At 35.2% G+C, this 18,221-nt stretch overlaps 2 protein-coding genes across 2 annotated transcripts; one reads left to right on the forward strand and one right to left on the reverse strand.

Annotated features, from left to right (window-relative positions):
* Positions 1–1,273: 1,273 nt before the first annotated feature.
* LOC140773852 (uncharacterized) lies at positions 1,274–7,420 on the reverse strand. Its single transcript, XM_073116622.1, has 4 exons — positions 6,601–7,420; positions 6,428–6,496; positions 2,667–2,859; positions 1,274–1,989 (listed from the first exon to the last, which is right to left on the reverse strand). Exons 1-4 carry the CDS (start codon positions 7,192–7,194, stop codon positions 1,586–1,588), a joined length of 1,260 nt encoding a protein of 419 aa, XP_072972723.1. The 5' UTR covers positions 7,195–7,420; the 3' UTR covers positions 1,274–1,585.
* A 5,834-nt stretch (positions 7,421–13,254) lies between these two features.
* LOC140774943 (guanine nucleotide-binding protein subunit gamma 2-like) lies at positions 13,255–18,026 on the forward strand. The gene is made up of 4 exons (XM_073118136.1): positions 13,255–13,668; positions 17,312–17,364; positions 17,458–17,502; positions 17,626–18,026. The coding sequence occupies exons 1-4, from the start codon at positions 13,489–13,491 to the stop codon at positions 17,726–17,728; spliced, it is 381 nt and encodes a 126-aa protein (XP_072974237.1). The 5' UTR covers positions 13,255–13,488; the 3' UTR covers positions 17,729–18,026.
* The last annotated feature ends 195 nt before the right edge of the window (positions 18,027–18,221 follow it).

Below are 18,221 nucleotides of genomic sequence, written 5' to 3' on the forward strand. Positions count from 1 at the left end.
GTTCTTATTTTCTATCCATAAATGCATGCCAATTGGCATCTATTTTTTAACATACTAAACCTTAGCTACCTATCAATCAATATAAAATAAAAACATTGATGTTTATATACATTTATTTGTGAACACATTAAACCCAAGTAACCTTATCAATCAAGACAAAATAAAACCATAGGTGTTGTTGTAGATATTTATTTGTGAACATACTAAACTCGAAGCTGTCGAACAATCTTATCAATCAAGAAAAAATAAAAATTATAGTGTTTGATGTAAACATTTATTTGTGAACGCACTAAACTCAAGTGACCTTATCAATCGAGACAAGATAAAAATATTTGTTTTGATGCAGACATTCATTTGTGAACACACTAAACCCAAGCGACCTTATTTATCAATTAAGATAAAATAAAAATATTAGTGTTGATACATACATCTATTAGAACACACTACATCTATCAGGTTCGAAATAGTGGTATCAAAACAGACCCTTGTTGTGGATCGAGTCTAGTCAGTCAATAACAATTTGGTATCAGACTGATAGTTAAACGAGATTGAGAAAGATAAATGAGGAAGGAGAAACCATCGAGTTATTGAATTTAGTTCTATATATATATATGAGAGGTTGGTATTATTTATTTAATCATCTAAGCAATGAGTTATTAAATTTAGCTAATTTATTATATTGCATTTACTATTTTATTGTAGTATTAGATTATCTTTATTTTCATGGGAATAGATTTTAACCGTAGAATTCTTCCTAGCTTCTAAATCTTACTCACCACCTTTTTCCATGAGATCATAATTTTTTAACATCCAAATCTTTTCAATTGTGGTTCGTGACAACTGTAAGCATCCATTTGTGAACATTCTAAAACCTATCGACTTTATCAATCAAAGAAAAAAAATAAAACATTAGAGGGCTTGAGCTCCAAACTCTATCTATAGAGGGCTTGAGCTCTTTTGTTTAATTAACCAAATATCCAATAAAGAATAAATAATTATGTTAATTATGTTTTATCTTTAGATTATTATAGGTGAGAGAGAGAATGATTGAAATAATATAATATTTTTTAAACATAAAAATAATAATTGAACTTTGTTAATAAATGTAAAATACTAGATGGAAGAGAAAATAATGAATTTACGTACGTTGTCCCAAACCATTTTATCTTAAATTTGTGTTTGCATACTAAACCTAAACCACATTCAAACACCGATATGCGTGCGACTATTATCATGAGAAGAAAAAGACACTGTAGCCAAATACAAGTGTGGGTCACTGAATATCCTTATCCATGTGGAATAGATATAGTTTTATATTATAATATTAATTTAAGGCCTGAATATGCAACTGTATTCGGTTCACAAAAATGATCATGGATATATGGAGATTGACAATTTCCAGTCAAAACCTACATAAAAGATGCCTCATGCAAGAAAGCATATAATGAATCAGCAATGGGGGCGTGCACACCTCCGATGTCTTCCTTTGCAGATACGTCCCTCTAATGGCATCTAGCAATGGTGGTTTGCACACCTCGGATGCCCTTTAGGCCTTTATAAATAAAGAAAGGTCCTCTTATGGCCTTTAGGCCTTCTGGAGAACTCTGAGCTTCGCGCTTCTACACCTGCGATTCAGCTTCTCTTCCTCCTCTGAAGGAGTAATCGGTCTCTTTGTGAGAATAGTACCACTGCTTCCTCGCACTCTATTCTTAGCCCATGTTTCTCCTTCACCGTCAGTCTCATTCTGCTGCTTACTTTCACACCTCTCACCATCAACATCTATTTCGCCCCTCTTAATGATGTTAAGGTATGTTTGCTTCACAATTCTGTCCTCTAGACTATGGAAAGAGATAACGGCAAGACGACCACCGGAGGATAGACAATCAAAGCAAGCATAGAGAGCATCTTCAAGAATCTGGAGTTCATCATTAACTGCTATTCTAAGTGCTTGAAACACCCTTGTTGCAGTCTTGATCCAACCTTGTCTTCCTGCAAGTAAAGTGAACCATCAGATACTTAATCAAGGCACAGGCATGATAACCTGAATTCCTCAGGTTGACATAGCCGTTTTTATTGCGTTTCATGTCAACTGAATGCATAAAGTACCTTTATACTTAAAGAATTTCATAAGTGAAATAAGTTGCACTAAATCAAGTCCAGACTGTTCTTTGGCACTTAATATTTTCGTGGATAAAGAAGACTGGAATCAAATGTCTATCATGAACATTACCTAACTATTCTCTCATCAAATATTGGCAACTGCAGAATAAAATTAAATTAAGATATATCCAGGAAGAGAAACGAGCAAATCTTACAACTGGCTATTGATATGGTATCAAAAGTGAATCCCATATATACCGGTGCAAACTTTCTGGCTAAAGGAAAGTTGTGCAACAAGGGACCTGGCTGAAATCGTCAAGGTCATCCATGAAGCACTACCCGACTGAAAATTAGGCTAATGCAAGTATGCAACCACGAACAACTCTCTAATCCCAATGTATGATAAGGGTCTCCATGAAATTAAAATGATGAATTTTGACATATGGATTTATATTCATCTCTGTGGCACATGTACATCAAAGATCTAAAGCAAGTGCAATGTAAAAGTCCCTGAGTGGGAAAATTGATACAAATTAATTGTAACAAACCAAGTGCTCACTTCTCACCTCCTGACTTGCTAGATGTTCTTCGGACAAGCTCTACTAATTCACGAGTAGAATGCAACCCACCACTCGCACGAGCATTTACTATTTTTTTCTGAAGGAATTGCCAGTTGCTTTCCTCTCCATAATCACGTAAGATACGACCTACTTCAAGTTCAGGCCATAAATTCAAGATATCTTCTGCTTTCAGACTTGCCTGTCATAACTCTGTTGAATCAGTCAAGTATCACAAAATTTTGTACTGCAACCGGAAACTTCAAGATAAAGATCCCAATGAATTGAAAAACTTGAGATTACTACAGAATTTGAATTAACTAAGATGATTACAGCATTTGAATATAAATGACAATAGAGATGCAAAATGTATTTAACCAACTAATTGATTAATGTCTTGATATTGCAGCTAACTTGTGGAATAAAACATTATAAATGAAAATTAAACTAGTTTGCAAGAGAGGGTAAGGACTAGAATTATAATACCCCTAGAGCTACTTTTGATTCTGCAAGATTGGTTTCATTAAGCACTCCAGATTCTTTCATTTCCATGTAAAGATCATTTCCTTCACAAGGACGTTTCCCTACTCTGTCAAATACAATGCGCCTCCATGAGCTTTGGCAATGTTATTGATCAATTTCATGATAAGTACTATTTTACCAACTCCAGCTACTCCAAGTAATCTGATTTTTCCTCCACTGCAAAAAGGAGCTAATACCTGTTTCAAGCATATCTAACTGCATAAAGGCAGGAGCAGATTTATGAATTGAAGATGTTCTGCGATTATCTATAGGGCCTAAATTATCAACTAGCTCCCCAAGAACGTTAACAAGTCGTCCAAGAGTAGCTCCGCCAACTGGACCACTTAGAGGAGCTCCTGTGTCAATCACTTTCATTCCTCTCTCATCAGACCATCTGTGTACCCATAGCTACAGCTCTAACTCGATTATTTCCTAATAACTTTTGTACCTCACATGGAAAAGAAGTTGGCAAAAAAAAAAAAAGAGGAATATTTACAGATTTGCAGCACGTGTTTCTTGAAAACAAATAGAAAATATTTCATTATCAAATATCTACCAAACAGGCAAGATAAGATTAAAAAAATAATGAAGTAGATCATACAAGGAAGAAGAATTCACACTTTCCACTAGAGTTCACAAGTCCACTAGCTTGTTTGCCACTATCAGAGTTAAGCACGGGTAGCTCAACCAGACCCTCGTATTAACTGCTCTAGTGCAAGCCCTTCCATCCTCTTCCCATTACACGACTGTAAGCTTGCTATCTCCCCTGTTTTGGTAGTGCTGCTCTATTAATAGAGCTCCTTCTCTCCTTGGCATCCACTCAGTACAAATAATGGGTCCAAGAAAGCTAATGAAAGAAAGGAAGATGACCGATGTTGGGTTTGATAGGGTTGTTAGGTATTATTTTGTAATTGGCCATTCGTGAACAAAAACTATTCTTATGTATCTAGATCTATTTTATAGGAGCATGATACAAGTAAATCTAAGAAGTCGTCATTGGCACAATAGTTAATGCTGGCACAGTAAGTGCATTCAAACAGCCCCCAAAGGCATTTATATGGATTTTTTTGAAGAAACAGTATAAATTAGATTAAAATGGATTTTCCAGTATGTATGCATCCTACAAAGGTTTGAACAAGACTAGAATGAAATTACTGGTATGTGAGCATCCTAAAGGTGTTCCAACACATCAACATTCATGTCGAGCATTCGAATGGCTTATCGGGCATTCCACCCAAGCAGATTTTTCTTTTCTAAACTTGATCTGGAAAGGAGTTTTTAGTTCGAGCAGTTTTGGAAACCCAAATCAGATGTGAGAAGGGTTTTGTAGAGTGATTATCTCATATTCTGAAAGACCTATTCCTATTGAAAGAATGGTTTTTAATTCTTATTCCTATTGGAAGGAGATTTTGGAAGACCAAGTTCTATTGAGAGAAGATTCTTCACTTATATAAGGAGGACAAAGTAATTGTGTACCTCACCTTTTGTCCAATATCCACTTCATTATTGGAGCTACAATGTGAAGATCTTAGAGGTTTTACACTTGTTCATCTATATATCAGCATCTTGATAGAGTACTCGGTTGAGAGTTTCAACTTCTAGCGGAGTTGGCCAATTATTGCATCGGCAATAAGTTATTGAAAAGTCTAGCAAGCAACAAGGACTTTATCCACGAGCCATGGGCATCGAGTAGTAAGTTATTTTGTATCATTCTATTTTATAGTGCAACAGTTTTGATCCATAAAGATGGTCCCAACCCAACCCCAATTCATCTCTCTCCTCTCCTCTCATTTCCATCATCAAACCCTAACTCATATTTCCTCTCCTCCACTCTATTCTCCTCTAATTATAAACACTTATTTACTAAATATGCCATTATGAAATATAACTAACCAAACATGTGTTTAACAAATATAGTGTTATGAAATAAAATCAATCAAATACATCATTATTTTCTCTAGATACAACATCTAGAAAAATATGTGTCTCTTAATACACATGTATTTTAAATATAAGAAACCAAACAATCCATTATTGTATTGGGCAGAGCAATGAACAACAATGCAACATAATCAAGATAAACAATTAAATTGACCTATATTAAATGGATTTAATAATGAACAAATGACAATTAATCCACCAAATGAAATGGCAAGTTTCAAACTCCTATCTATGGGCTCGGATTTGCAGCAAATAGTGAAATCCATTATCTTTCTTGAAGTTCTTCATCTCAACTTCTCTTTTGAAGTCTGCAGGAATTTGGATGTTTTCTAATTGATTGCATATAACTAAACACAAACACTTGTATAGACAAGTCTGCTTGAAACAAAAAATAATTATACTCTCTTTCTCACATACCAAAAACACTTGAGATATATAACTCTACTCACAACAAGAAAAAACTTCTGCACAGATTTCACCATGTAAATAGTAAAGAGATAGCACTCAAATGTTGACAACTTTTTAAATTAGAAAGTAATATGTTATTTGTCAGTATAATCTGACTAGATATTTCAGCCTTACTGCCTGTTCCCTTATTCCAAGGTAAGTGTGTTTGTCAACTAACTTATCAGATTTTGTTGCCAACATGCCATATAACTGAAAAGGTCCAACATTAATACAGCTGAAAAAGTGAAAACAATTTCTTTTAAAATTGATATTTCCAAATGTAGGAAGAAAGGATTAAAGAACATATAAGAGTTCAAAAATGTTGGTACTTAACAAAAGATTTATTAAATATAACAACTACCTTGGACTTAATCCCTAAATTTCTGATATAGGACCTAGAATATTTCCTAACAGAAATAGGACAAAAGAACAAAGGAAGGAAAAAAAAAAATCCCCGTAGCATGATAGCTGTATAGAGAACGAAAATAAGGATTATTGTAGCAATATCAGAATAATCCTCTATCAGTCCGAAGATCCTCAAATACATGATTATAACTTGCAAATAAACCATAAAGCACAATATAGTTGCAACTACATAATAAGGAACTATTTTCTAAATTTCCAGCTTTCCTCTTCCCCTCCTTTCTTCTCTTCCTCCACTTACTCATTTTTTTGTAATATGTAATAATACTTCTACAAACGTGTACTTAACATCATTGTATCTCTTCAGGAGTATCCAATAAGGTAAAAGGTAGACTAGATGCAAACCAGCACCATTGTCATCCTTGTGGTTATCACGATAAACGTACTAGCTGCATAACTAGTCCTAGAAAGATAAGGAAGTATGAACCTAAACATACCTGCGGGCTCATCCGCATATCAAGAGGCCCGTCGCACAAAACACTGAACCCTCTTTCCGACTGATCCACCTGTGACAATTCATCAAACAAGTGATGAGCAAAACCACCAAATGACCACACCACCCCCCCTCCCCCCTTACTTACACAACTAGTTTAACAAGAAAATATCCAACCTGCATAGAAGACAATCCAAGGTCCATCAAGATCCCATTAACTCCAGAATTGAGAATATTCTCATCAACACCAGTAAGCACAGATTTTATATACTTAAAATTCCTAACATGGGTGTAAGCTCTTAACCGTCCACCGCAAGAATTCGCGTCCATAGCGGCCTCGATACGAGCACGAGCCATGTCATGTGCTTTAGGATCCACATCCATTCCGACGAATAGCTCCATCTCTCCATGGGCTTCTATTAAGGCGGAGGAGTGGCCACCGGCGCCGAGGGTGCAGTCGACGAAGGAGTGAAGCTCGCAGCCGTTGAACGCCTGGAGGACTTCGTTGAGCATGACCGGCACGTGGCAGTCAACGTGGCGGCGGTAGAGGTCAAAGTCGAACTCCGTCGCAGAGCGAGTACGCCGCTTGAGGCGATCCAACGCCGTTGCCGGTGCTGGTGGTGGTGGTGGTGGTGGTGGCAATGGTTCCTTCTTCTTCTTGTTCTTAAATCTTGTGACGGTGGCGAGAGTTCGGAGTTGGGGTTGCCGTCGAGGGAAGGGGGCAGCGTGGAGATGAGGAAGACGGGGGAGGAAGAGACGATGGGTAAGCATGCTGGAAGACGAGAGGTGTTTGCGTTATTGCATCAAAGAAGAAGGAGCACGGTGCAAAGGCATCACTTTGCCGCAGCGGGAGGAACAAGGTGGAGATTGGAGTTGGTTTGCTTTGTTTGGATGAGTCATTTGGACATAGAGCTCTAGCGGAGGAGGTTTTACATTATCCGACTCTGTTGCCAGATATTCTCATAATAATCTTCCGCCTGACAGATAGAGAAACCTCAGTTAAAAAGATAGAATGCCACTTCAAAATTAATTAATTGGTAACGCTTTACATCATGCTATGATGTCTAGCGTAAGTGTGTAACAGATAAAAGAATTACATCATCCATTTCTTTATGATCGGCTAAATTATAATTTTACACCCTCTACAGCAGATAGCAACAGGGATTAGGCCAGATTTGGTACAGGCCAACCTCATGTCGCTTGGTCCGGATGATGGTTGAATATATCTCAATCGCCCTTATCTAATGGCTCTAATTGTGCACGTTCGAATCCTAATGGCTTAAATAATGTGCTCCAATAGACATACACAAATTTATTTTATTAAATTAGTTTGTAAGTAGTTTTCTTTTTTTTGACAAATGATTCAATAAGAAATATTAATTTCTCTCATAATCAAAACGATTGAGATTAAATAATACGAAATAAAATTGACCTGGTCACTTTTCTAAATGGTGGTATTCTATGTCTCTTATAGCTATCAATTTTCTTATAAAAGATAAAAATAATAATTAATTAGTGAAAGTTGTCACTCCTATTATTAAGGAAACGATTATAAGGATAAGCAATAAGAAAATACTTAAATTCTAATTTACTTATTATTATTAATAGATGAAATTATTTTTAATTATTACTCGAAAACCTCAAGTACAAAAAGAGTCGCTAGCATCAACGACAACAAAGGAGATAATAGGGTCGGAGATAACCCCTTCCCATGTACAATCAAAACCTAAAGACAAACATGTGTTCGCTAGCCAATTTGCTGGAAAGTTGGCTTCACGGTATACATGACCATGACTAATCGAGAAAAGGCAAAAAGAGGCTAGAAGAGTAACACAGTCCTCAATGATCGGAGCAATAGTTCAAGGAGCAAGAATGCAACAGTATTAGAGAGTGAGCTTCGGCAAAAGTGGAGGCAAAGTGGCCACAATGACTATTGGCCAAGATTAGGGAACCGGACGGAGTGCGCAAGATGAAACCCCACCCCCTCCGTTTGTTGGGGTCCAAAAATAAACTGTTTATGTTGAGCTTGAGTAAACCAGGACAAGGAGGTTCTTAGCAAATGAGGTGATTTGTGTGGGATAAGGGTGCAGACTTAGTGCTCTGAAACTCTACATACTCACACGTAATGACAACAATCCACTCCCAGATGTCGGGGACGGGTTCTCTAGTGCCGTTCAAGGCAATATCATTACAGTGAAGCCAAATATGCCGGAGGAGCAAAACAATCATAGAATGGAGAAGGGCTCTTTGGGGAGAAAGAAGGCCTTATCCCTCCAAGAGTTAGTATCCATTCTCCTAAGTTGGTAGCTCTGGAACAAGATTCCAACATGCTGAAACATAAGCCTAGATGGCCATGGCAAAACTACACTGGGAGAATAAATGTTTAGTGGACTCGTTGAATAAGCCACAGATCGGAGATACCAAGTCTGAACCCAACCTGGTATGGTATAGAGTGAGCCGAGTCGGGAGCTTATTCCAATAGAGCTTCCAAAGGAAGATCTTGATTTTGGCAAGCACCAGAATTCCTTAGATAGTTTTCTATCTCACCCAATACTGGGGAGCAGAATAATCAAGATGGCACAAGAACTAATAGACACTCTTTGTGATAACTTAACCTTAGACGTAGAGCCTCCAAAGCCTTTGCCCCTCTTAGGGGGAGGATGATATTAGAGACTCTCTCCACAAGGCAAGGGGCAATCATATTCGCAATATCTGCTTCAACCCAAGCGTGCTGATGGATCAACTCAAACGTCTTATGAACCCTATCAATTAGATCCATATTCAGAAAGGTAGGCCACCAAGAAAGTGATAGAGAGGAGATCCACGAGTCGTTTAGAAAGGAGATAGAAGTCTTGTCCCGAATTAGTTTGAACAACCCTTCTTGAATAACGCTTAAGGACTCAAGTATCAGTTGCCAATTATATGCCCCCTTACTATTGGAGTTCTTATGCCAAAGGTGCGGGAGCTTATACTTAGCCTAAACCAACCTAGCTTAAAGATCCAATTGACAAATAGCAGTCATTACCAAGACCAAGGAGCACTAGAAGTTCACGAAAGTAGCTTTAATCAAAACTAAGTCCTCAATAGAAGGTGAATCAGCAAAATTCTACTCTTAATACAATTCCTATTAGCCAAATTTTAACAGTCAAATGGAAGAATCTAGAATTATCATCCCCATCATGAAGCCATTTAACTCTTGCTTTTCTTTGCCACTTAAGAGTAGTTTGCTTAAGTAACGCCATATAGCGACAATTCAAACTGGCCAAAAGTATGGCTCTCCAACACCCCAAGAGGTGCAAGCAACTCTTTAGCCTCTAAATCTAAAATTGTGGCCTTAACATTAGCAAGATTAACTTCAAGTCTATCGAGGCAAGACTGGTTCTAGTGGGACACCATGCAAGCGACTAGCAACAAATTTGAATAACACTGAATAATGGGTAGGTAAGAATTACCTATTCCAAACAAAGTTCACCAAAACCTTAACCTCCTTGTTTTCTAACCAGAAACACTCAAACCTGAACGAGGGTCTACCCGACCATTGCACTTTACCTAGGTGAATTTAAAGCGAAGCATGATCAAAAGCAATTTATGTGAGATCGTCAACAAAAATATCAACACAAGAATCCAAGATAACAGCATTAATAAAAATCCGATCAAACCTAACTAGAACCCTCAAATTATCATGCATGTTATTACACAAAGTAAAAAGACAGTCCTTAAACCGTGAGTCAATAAGCCTAGTGGAGGACAAAAATAAATGAAAAGCTCAAGTAGAATAACCGAGCTGGAAAGCTTTTCGCTAAAATTTGTCCTCAGGATTCCAATACAACTGAAATCGCCTAAGTCCATCCAAAGAATTCACTAATATTGAACAAACTTAATTCATGCCATACCAGAGTTACATTGAAGAGCAATAGTACTAGCATAGATTGCAGAAAGGAGCTAAGGCATTTTACCTGACTCGGAGATCACCATATGAATGACCTGGGGGAGGTATGAATAATCAAGACTTGGAAGGATGCCACACACCATTCGACCATGATGCCACTGGTGGCACCCATTCTAGCCACGAAAAGCCCTGTCCAAATCGAGGCTAGTCTACACAAAGAAGTCACAGAATTAAGGTGATTAAGATGAGATTTGAGGAGAATAAAAATATTAGGAACATGAGTAAAAAGGTGATGAAAGGAGGACCGCCCCTCTCTTTTGGCAATGCCCCAATAATTCCAACATATTAATTTCATAAGCAAATAGTAGAGGAGGTTTGGTCTGACTCGATAGAGTTTATCTAAAAAAATATAAGTAAAAACATGGTTAGTAATGACATTGCTTTTGTAATTAAGGTTAAAAATTGATAATTGGAGTTGATCAATTTAGAGCCTAGTATATAATAGAGTTTTCTAAAGGTACAAGATAAATGTAATAGAGTTTTATTTGCCATAAAAATATGTTAGCATAATACTTCTCTAAAATATTTGGTGGTTATATCTACTTTTTTAAATTATTCATTTTAGAGGCATATGATATCAAATAACTCAATGTCTATTAGAGTATTAATGAAATCTAGTGTGATATGTGTCAAATGAAGTCAATTCAATAATTGGAGTGTAAACAAGTCCAAAATGTGTATAAAAAAGTATTAAATATATTTCTACTTAGTGATAAATACATACAAGATGCCAACAACATGGTAACTTACTAAATAACTTTATAACTATTAAAATTTGGTAAGTATATTTATTTGTGCACACACATATTATAAATGATCATTTTTTCAGTTAGCATAAAGAGATATATAGCCGAAGTAGAGTTACTAAGAAAGACAACTTGAATATAATTTCTTCTGTAAATATCCCACAATAATAAGAAGTGTATATATTTTACTTGTTTTTCATGTTATTCAATTTAAGTTATTAGTATTTATTATTATGAACCTTATATCACTTTACATGGGAAGACAATATTGTGGCTTATTTGTCTTACAATATGTGGTTTTTCTTAAAATCTTGATATGTATCTTAGTTAAAATTGAAGCGTCAATTTACATAAGAGATGCATACACATATGTGAAGCGTGATATTTCTTTTAAAATCTCAATACATATCTTGGTTAAAATTTGAGCATATAATTTGCATAGCTGATGTGTACATATTACATAGACAATATGTGACGTTTTTCTAGAAATGTTGATGTGTATTTTAATTAAAATTGGAATGTATAGTTTGGATAAGTGATGCGAACATATTACATAAGAGATGCGTGATATAATTTTAGAAATCTCGATGCGTACCTTAGTTAAAATTAAAGTATACAATTTGCATAGGCGATACGTATATATTACATAAGCGACGCGTATCATTTTTTTGAAAAATCTCGATATGTACCTTGGTTAAAATTAGTACTTATATTTTGCATAAGTGATGCATACATAGGCGATGCGTGATGTTTTTTAGGAAATCTCAATACATTCCTTAATTAAAATTGGAGTATACATTTTGCATAGATTATTCATATATATTACATAAGCGATGTGTGTTATTTCTTTAAAAATCTCGATGCATACCTTATTTAAAATTAGACTGTACATTTTTCATAGGTGATGTGTACACATTATATAGGCAATGCGTGATATTTTTAATTTCTTGGTAAAAAAACTAACAATTAGGTTTTAATGTTTATCTTAGCTAAAATTTTTGCCCATATTTTCTATACTTTTTAATTATACCTTACATAGGTGATGTGCATGATTTTTTTACTATGTTCCCTAATGTGATAATGTTAGATCCTAAAATATATGTAATTTTCCACTGTCGCCTTTATCTCCTTATTGTTTTTGCAAAGAATGGATGATATTTTTATTTTAAATTTTATTTTCTTAACATTTGGCATTTATATACAACTATATATTTTAATATCTCAAAGATTTTTGATAGTTTACATAGGTGATGGATAAGATTTTTTTTTTATTATAAATACACACATTATTTAATTTTGAAGTGCATATTTTGTATAGACAGTATGCATAATTTACATAGGTAATGATACGTAAAACTTTTTCACCATTACGATGCATACCTTGCTTAATACTGAAGCGCATAATTTGTTGAGGCGATGCACAAAATTTATATAAGTAATGTATAAGACTTCTACACGAATTTTAATTAAAGACATCTTTGTAAAATTAGAATAGTGAAAAAATATTGTCGAAATGATATACAAATATTGACAATATTTATACGAGTGATACACATATTTTGAGCAAGATAGTCACCAAAATATTAACTTAATACTTTAATCACCGAATAAAACGAGGAAGATGAATAGTGAATAAGATAAGATGTTGAATGAAGGAACTATCTCTAGGATTGTTAAATGAGACCATTTTAGAAGAGAAAGAGTATTTGAATTGTTATTGATGAAAATAAAAAATGGTAGAAGAATAAGAGGAGAAGAATGAGAGGAAGATCGAAGAAAATATGTATTAAGAATCACGCCAACGAGAAATACATTAAAGTCTTTTTTTAGTTTGTTAGGTCAAAATTAGTAAAATAAGGTAACGGTCTAATAATCTGTTCTAGGACACGACAATTTTTTTTAATTTTATTAGGAATAAATTAGTAAAAAAATTCAAAATTATAATTGAATAATTGAGAGGCCTATTATTGCCAATTCAATAATTGAGGAGCTCGCTGCAAATTGCCCAAAAGAAATTAATTAATTGTAGTTAATAAGAAAAAAAAGAGAGAGTAGTTCTTTGTCCTCCTCTAATAAGTAATAACTGATGAGAATGCTCTAACTACGGTAAATCTTGTACGAACAAGCCATAGCCTTTGACCGGTCTATCGCTCGAAAATCCCTTCTTCTCCTTCTTCGATGCTCCTGCTGCGGCTGTCCTTTCTTTCCATCCTTTCTCCACTTGACCCTTACTCACAAAAGAAAAAGAAAGAAAAGGTTAGGATGATCACTCTACTATGATCAACAAAATAAAATATATATATATATATACATAAAAAGAATCACCAACTATATAGAAAAAAGATCCGAGTAGAGAAGAGGGCGTATGAGATGACGACGAGGGCCGAAGAGCCGAGAGAAGGAGGGGGAGGAGGTGATGGTGGTGGTGGTGGTGGTGGTGGTGGTGGTGGTGGTGTTGGTGGAGTGCTACCTAGGTCGGTGGGTTTTCTTGGGAAGCATCGGTTGACCGCCGCCATTTCCCGCCTTGAGCAAGAGATCCAAGCCCTTCAGGTCTCTCTCTCTCTCTCTCTCTCTCTCTCTCTCTCCCTTTCTGTCTTGGCAAGTTTCTCATAAATTTTGTTGATTGCAAGAAGAAAAGGAGTAAAAAAATCCGACTTCCCCTGTTTGTTCGAAGTTTTTATTTTATTTTATTGTCTTTTCTAATAAGGCGGATTTGGATACTGGGACGTGATTGCGATCTGCGACATTTGAAATTCTGAGGAAGAATATCATATTTATTGAATTTCTCCTACTGATGATGCTATTCATCAAGGAAATGCCGAATTGGTTGATTTTTTTCGCTCAGTCTTTTCTATGATCAATGACTTGGAAGCATTAATTGGCCTCGAGGCCAAATACGTTTTTTTTATAGATCTGCTGCTCTGCAGGTTGCTTGTTAAGCTTCTTGCAGCTCTCTAGATGGCTGTTTGAAGCCACATAAGTGATGCCTTCTTGGCCATGTATGCCGAAGCATTTTAAGCAGAGTGAAGTTAGATTATTTGTAAAGTGGGTTACGGTGTTTGAATTCTTAGGTGGGAAGAATATGGGTCCTTGATTTCTTATCATCTTTGATGTTTTTGCTCTGTTGAATTAAGGGAAATGCTTCACGTACCCAAAAGCATTATCTCAAGCTATGCTAATGCACTATCATCTGATGTAACAGAATTGAAAAAGGTAAATGTGCCCCCATTGTATTAATTGTTCACACAAATTCTGTAGTAGTGCTCTTGAAGTAATTAAATGAAACACTGAAGTGCTTTCATCTACTTGGAATTTTCTTTTTGTTTGCTATTAAGATGTTATACAACTTAAATTAGAATTCACGAATAATGTAATACGATTTGTTTATGTAGTCTCATTTCTGCGTAAATGTTTGTTGTCGTGCTTGTGAACTTCAATAGCCTTCCCAAATGATTAGCTAAATGTGTGTGATTTAATATTAATTTTGTTTTTCTTATATTGAAGTTGTGATCGAGTTATTAGTCATTTGTTTATTAACTTCATCATTTGAGTAGTGTACTGGATCTACTGACGAATCTATCTTTTGGTGATGCATAATGGACTTCACAAACATATGAATTTTGGTTTATGGCAATTCTCTTGATGTTTTTTTCTAACATGAAAACTTATAGTTCCTACGTATTAGCATAGGTGACAGGTTTTAAATTTTCTTTACACGTGTCAAAAATTATCCCCCTTATTTGCTTTTTAAATATTAACTTCCCATTGTAATATGTACTCCTTCCTCTTTTACAACTTCATGGATATATATATACATAAACTGTACTCAGATGCCCATATCTTACCATGCTCCTTGTGCACTGGTATGGCCACAATACCAATCCCTTCAACTTGTATCTTCCTGTAAAGAGAGTGGACAGTAGACATCGATTTATATTTTCTTTTTTTGTTGTGATCCCAATAATAGTGTTGTGATTCCATTGTAGGTAGTTATTTTTATTTATGTCAATAACTGTATATGTCATGTGAGAATGTAATTGGAGCTCTCTGCATAGGGACCGGTTTAGATAAATGTTGGAGGATTATCTGTAATTGAAATTATACTTTTGGTTTTTTATCCCCACTACATGGAGTTAGAGTGGACAGTAGACATCGATTTATATTTTCTTTTTTTGTTGTGATCCCAATAATAGTGTTGTGATTCCATTGTAGGTAGTTATTTTTATTTATGTCAATAACTGTATATGTCATGTGAGAATGTAATTGGAGCTCTCTGCATAGGGACCGGATTAGATAAATGTTGGAGGATTATCTGTAATTGAAATTATACTTTTGGTTTTTTATCCCCACTACATGGAGTTAGCTATATTGATCATCCTCTATTAGTTACTAATTAGACAAGGTTTTGCATCAAAGCAAGTGCTGTCATTTTTTGCTTACTAATTTTCTCCCACATTTCATTTGGTTTTTCTTTTCCCCTATAAGGAACACTTTACTTGAATGAATTCACTCTTTATTGTTGCATTATCTATTCTCCATTAGACATGATGGAACCATTTTAATTGATTTTCATGCAACTTATCCTCTATGGGTGCTACCCTTAACTTCTGTTTGATATTATAATTACTTTTTCTCTTAGAACAACTCAACTTATTCACCTTAACATCGTCATCTTGGAGGCACAATATTTAAATATGTTATTTTCTAGTTGCCCAATATTCTGATCTTTAAAGTGATGTTGAAATATTAGCTATCCTATAATTCTCAGTTTAAGGAGTATAAGACAATTAAGAATACAAAATAGAGACCCTTTCCATTTCCATTGGCAATTTAACTTATGATCCTTTATCCATTTTGATTCCTTTATAAATTGAGTCCATATACTTGATCTTGGCCTACTAAAATTCTTCTTAGTATAGAATCATACTTTAGATTCATCAATTAAGACATCATCATCAACAAATAACACATCTCATGTATTCCTGTGTTAAACAGTTTTACTTATTCTATAAACAATGCTACCAAGCAAGGACTTTATGCTGAATCCTGATACAACATTAGGTACCCTTTTGAGCTTTATTTGATTTAAGTTTGATATAATGCAAGGTTTACAAACTCAAACTTGAATTAGATTGATTCAAGCCAAATTCATGCTTAAATTTGAGCTTGGACAGGCTTGTTTTTAAGTTTGATTTGAATTTTCCAACTATTATTATAAGTGGCTTGTGTTTGGACTCACTTGAAAGAGGGTCAAAATTAAGCTCTAACTGAAATAGCAGTTAGCCTCCAACTGACATCAAACATGCCGAGGTTGATCATCAATCATTAATTCCATTCTTCTCTTCATCGTGAATTCTTTTAACTTCTCCTTTCCAATCAGTTTTTAGGTTATCATTTCATAGAGCATTACGTATAACACCATTAGCATATGTTGTGCAGTTACACCCCTTTACAATATAGCGTTACTTTACATTACATGTTACTTTATCTACTATTCTAGTATGAAAAAGATGTATTTGACTAGGTGTCTTTTGGACTATACACTAACATAGATGAGCTCATACACAAGCACACAACATGCATTTTTATATAGAAACACTGAAATTTCCTATATACATTGAGAATTGTAATGGGTCCTGAGAATTTCATTGTTTATCAGTATATTCTCTATGTTTGTTATAACTGTGTCAGTTTTGATCAAGCCTAATTTCTTACTTAGATTGTCTTCAAGAGAGGTTGAAGCTGGAAGGATAAGTTGCATACCTGTATGCAAACAAAGTCCACAACTAGTTTACATCTAGTTGGTTTTTGACCTGCCTACCATGTTTCAAATGGAAACTCTCAGCCATAGTTCATCCTTATCATTCTAAACTGTCTACTAAGTACTAACCAAAATCAAGGTGCTTCAAGATTTTTATAGTATCAGCTCTCTGCTGCAAGTTGAACTTTTCTTTGTTTTACTTTAACTGTTAAGGAGATTTATGTGCAAAACATAATATATATGGGTGAGTGCATTGTAAAATAAAAATGGGAATTCACTCCACATATAGTAAGTTTGAAAAAGGTGTATCAAATAATCCTTTTTCTTTCTATTACTTTTAGAATGTGGGAGTTGGTGCATTCTTTTTTCAACTATATCATGTAGTCGGCCATGATCCCTTGACAAAAGTATACTCTTTTGCTTTCCTTGTAGGGCGAGCTAAATGAACTAGAAACAATGGAACCTTCTTCAGCAGCATGCAAGGAGTAAGTTAACCTTATGTTCTGTCTGGGTCTTTGTATTGCATAATTTAGAACCACAATCAGGTTATACCTATTTATCATTGTTTGAATCTGCAGAGTTCTCTTAGGTATGGAAGGCAAACCTGATGCTCTTCTTCCTGTGTGAGTACTCGGCTCGACCCATTTGTTATGTGGATTGTTGATTTTTAGCAGCTTGCTGTAATCTCTTCTTCACCTTTACAATATTGGTGATGCTTTTGCATATCTCTATTGATATTTTGGCAGCTGCAGCGGCCCGGAAGATGCTTCTTGGGACAGGTGGTTCCGGCGTGTTCGTAGCTCTCATAGCCGCAAATGGTGGACGAACAAAAGTTCTGATTTTTCCTGATGATGGTCTCTGGAAAACAGTTGATAGAAACTATGCAAAATGTACAGGTGACTAGTTGATGCTGGTTAAGGTTATTACTCTACTCGGATGTCTCTGTAACAGATTATTTCTACAACTGGATCACTTTTCTCGGTACAGAATTAGTCAAGAGCCTGTTGTTGTTATTACAGGATATGTGTATGTGAAAATTCCACTCTTATTAGGTCTTTGGTTGGAAAAAAAAAATGGTGTTGTTTTGTGGAGAATCATTGTAACATGTTTTAATCTTCAATTCATTAATTCTCATGATACTGAAGAACTGCTGATGCAACTTCTACCCTATTGTTTCTTTGGACAGCATGCATATTTTGTCTGATATGAAGGAATGGAACTTCTACCCAGTTGTTTGGGGTCTGTCAGATCTGCTTACATTGTACAGAGAGGAGCTAGCTTCATGTAGCTTTTTGTGATTGGTTATTGTTTAGTGTTCAAATATTATCTCATAAAGAAATCG

Source organism: Typha angustifolia, chromosome 13 (assembly GCF_048772165.1).
Source record: "Typha angustifolia cultivar Huaian chromosome 13, ASM4877216v1, whole genome shotgun sequence".
Classification (NCBI taxonomy): domain Eukaryota; kingdom Viridiplantae; phylum Streptophyta; class Magnoliopsida; order Poales; family Typhaceae; genus Typha; species Typha angustifolia.

Excerpts from the sequence above, each read along its gene's own strand:
- LOC140773852 (XM_073116622.1), bottom strand. The coding sequence starts at position 7,194 with ATGCTTACCCATCGTCTCTTCCTCCCCCGTCTTCCTCATCTCCACGCT. Across the intron at positions 6,497-6,600 it reads TTGGATTGTCTTCTATGCAG|GTGGATCAGTCGGAAAGAGG; the intron begins GTTGGATATTTT and ends GAATTGTCACAG. Across the intron at positions 2,860-6,427 it reads ATATGCGGATGAGCCCGCAG|GCAAGTCTGAAAGCAGAAGA; the intron begins GTATGTTTAGGT and ends GAGTTATGACAG.
- LOC140774943 (XM_073118136.1), top strand. The coding sequence starts at position 13,489 with ATGACGACGAGGGCCGAAGAGCCGAGAGAAGGAGGGGGAGGAGGTGAT. Across the intron at positions 13,669-17,311 it reads AAGAGATCCAAGCCCTTCAG|GGCGAGCTAAATGAACTAGA; the intron begins GTCTCTCTCTCT and ends CTTTCCTTGTAG. Across the intron at positions 17,503-17,625 it reads CCTGATGCTCTTCTTCCTGT|CTGCAGCGGCCCGGAAGATG; the intron begins GTGAGTACTCGG and ends ATATTTTGGCAG.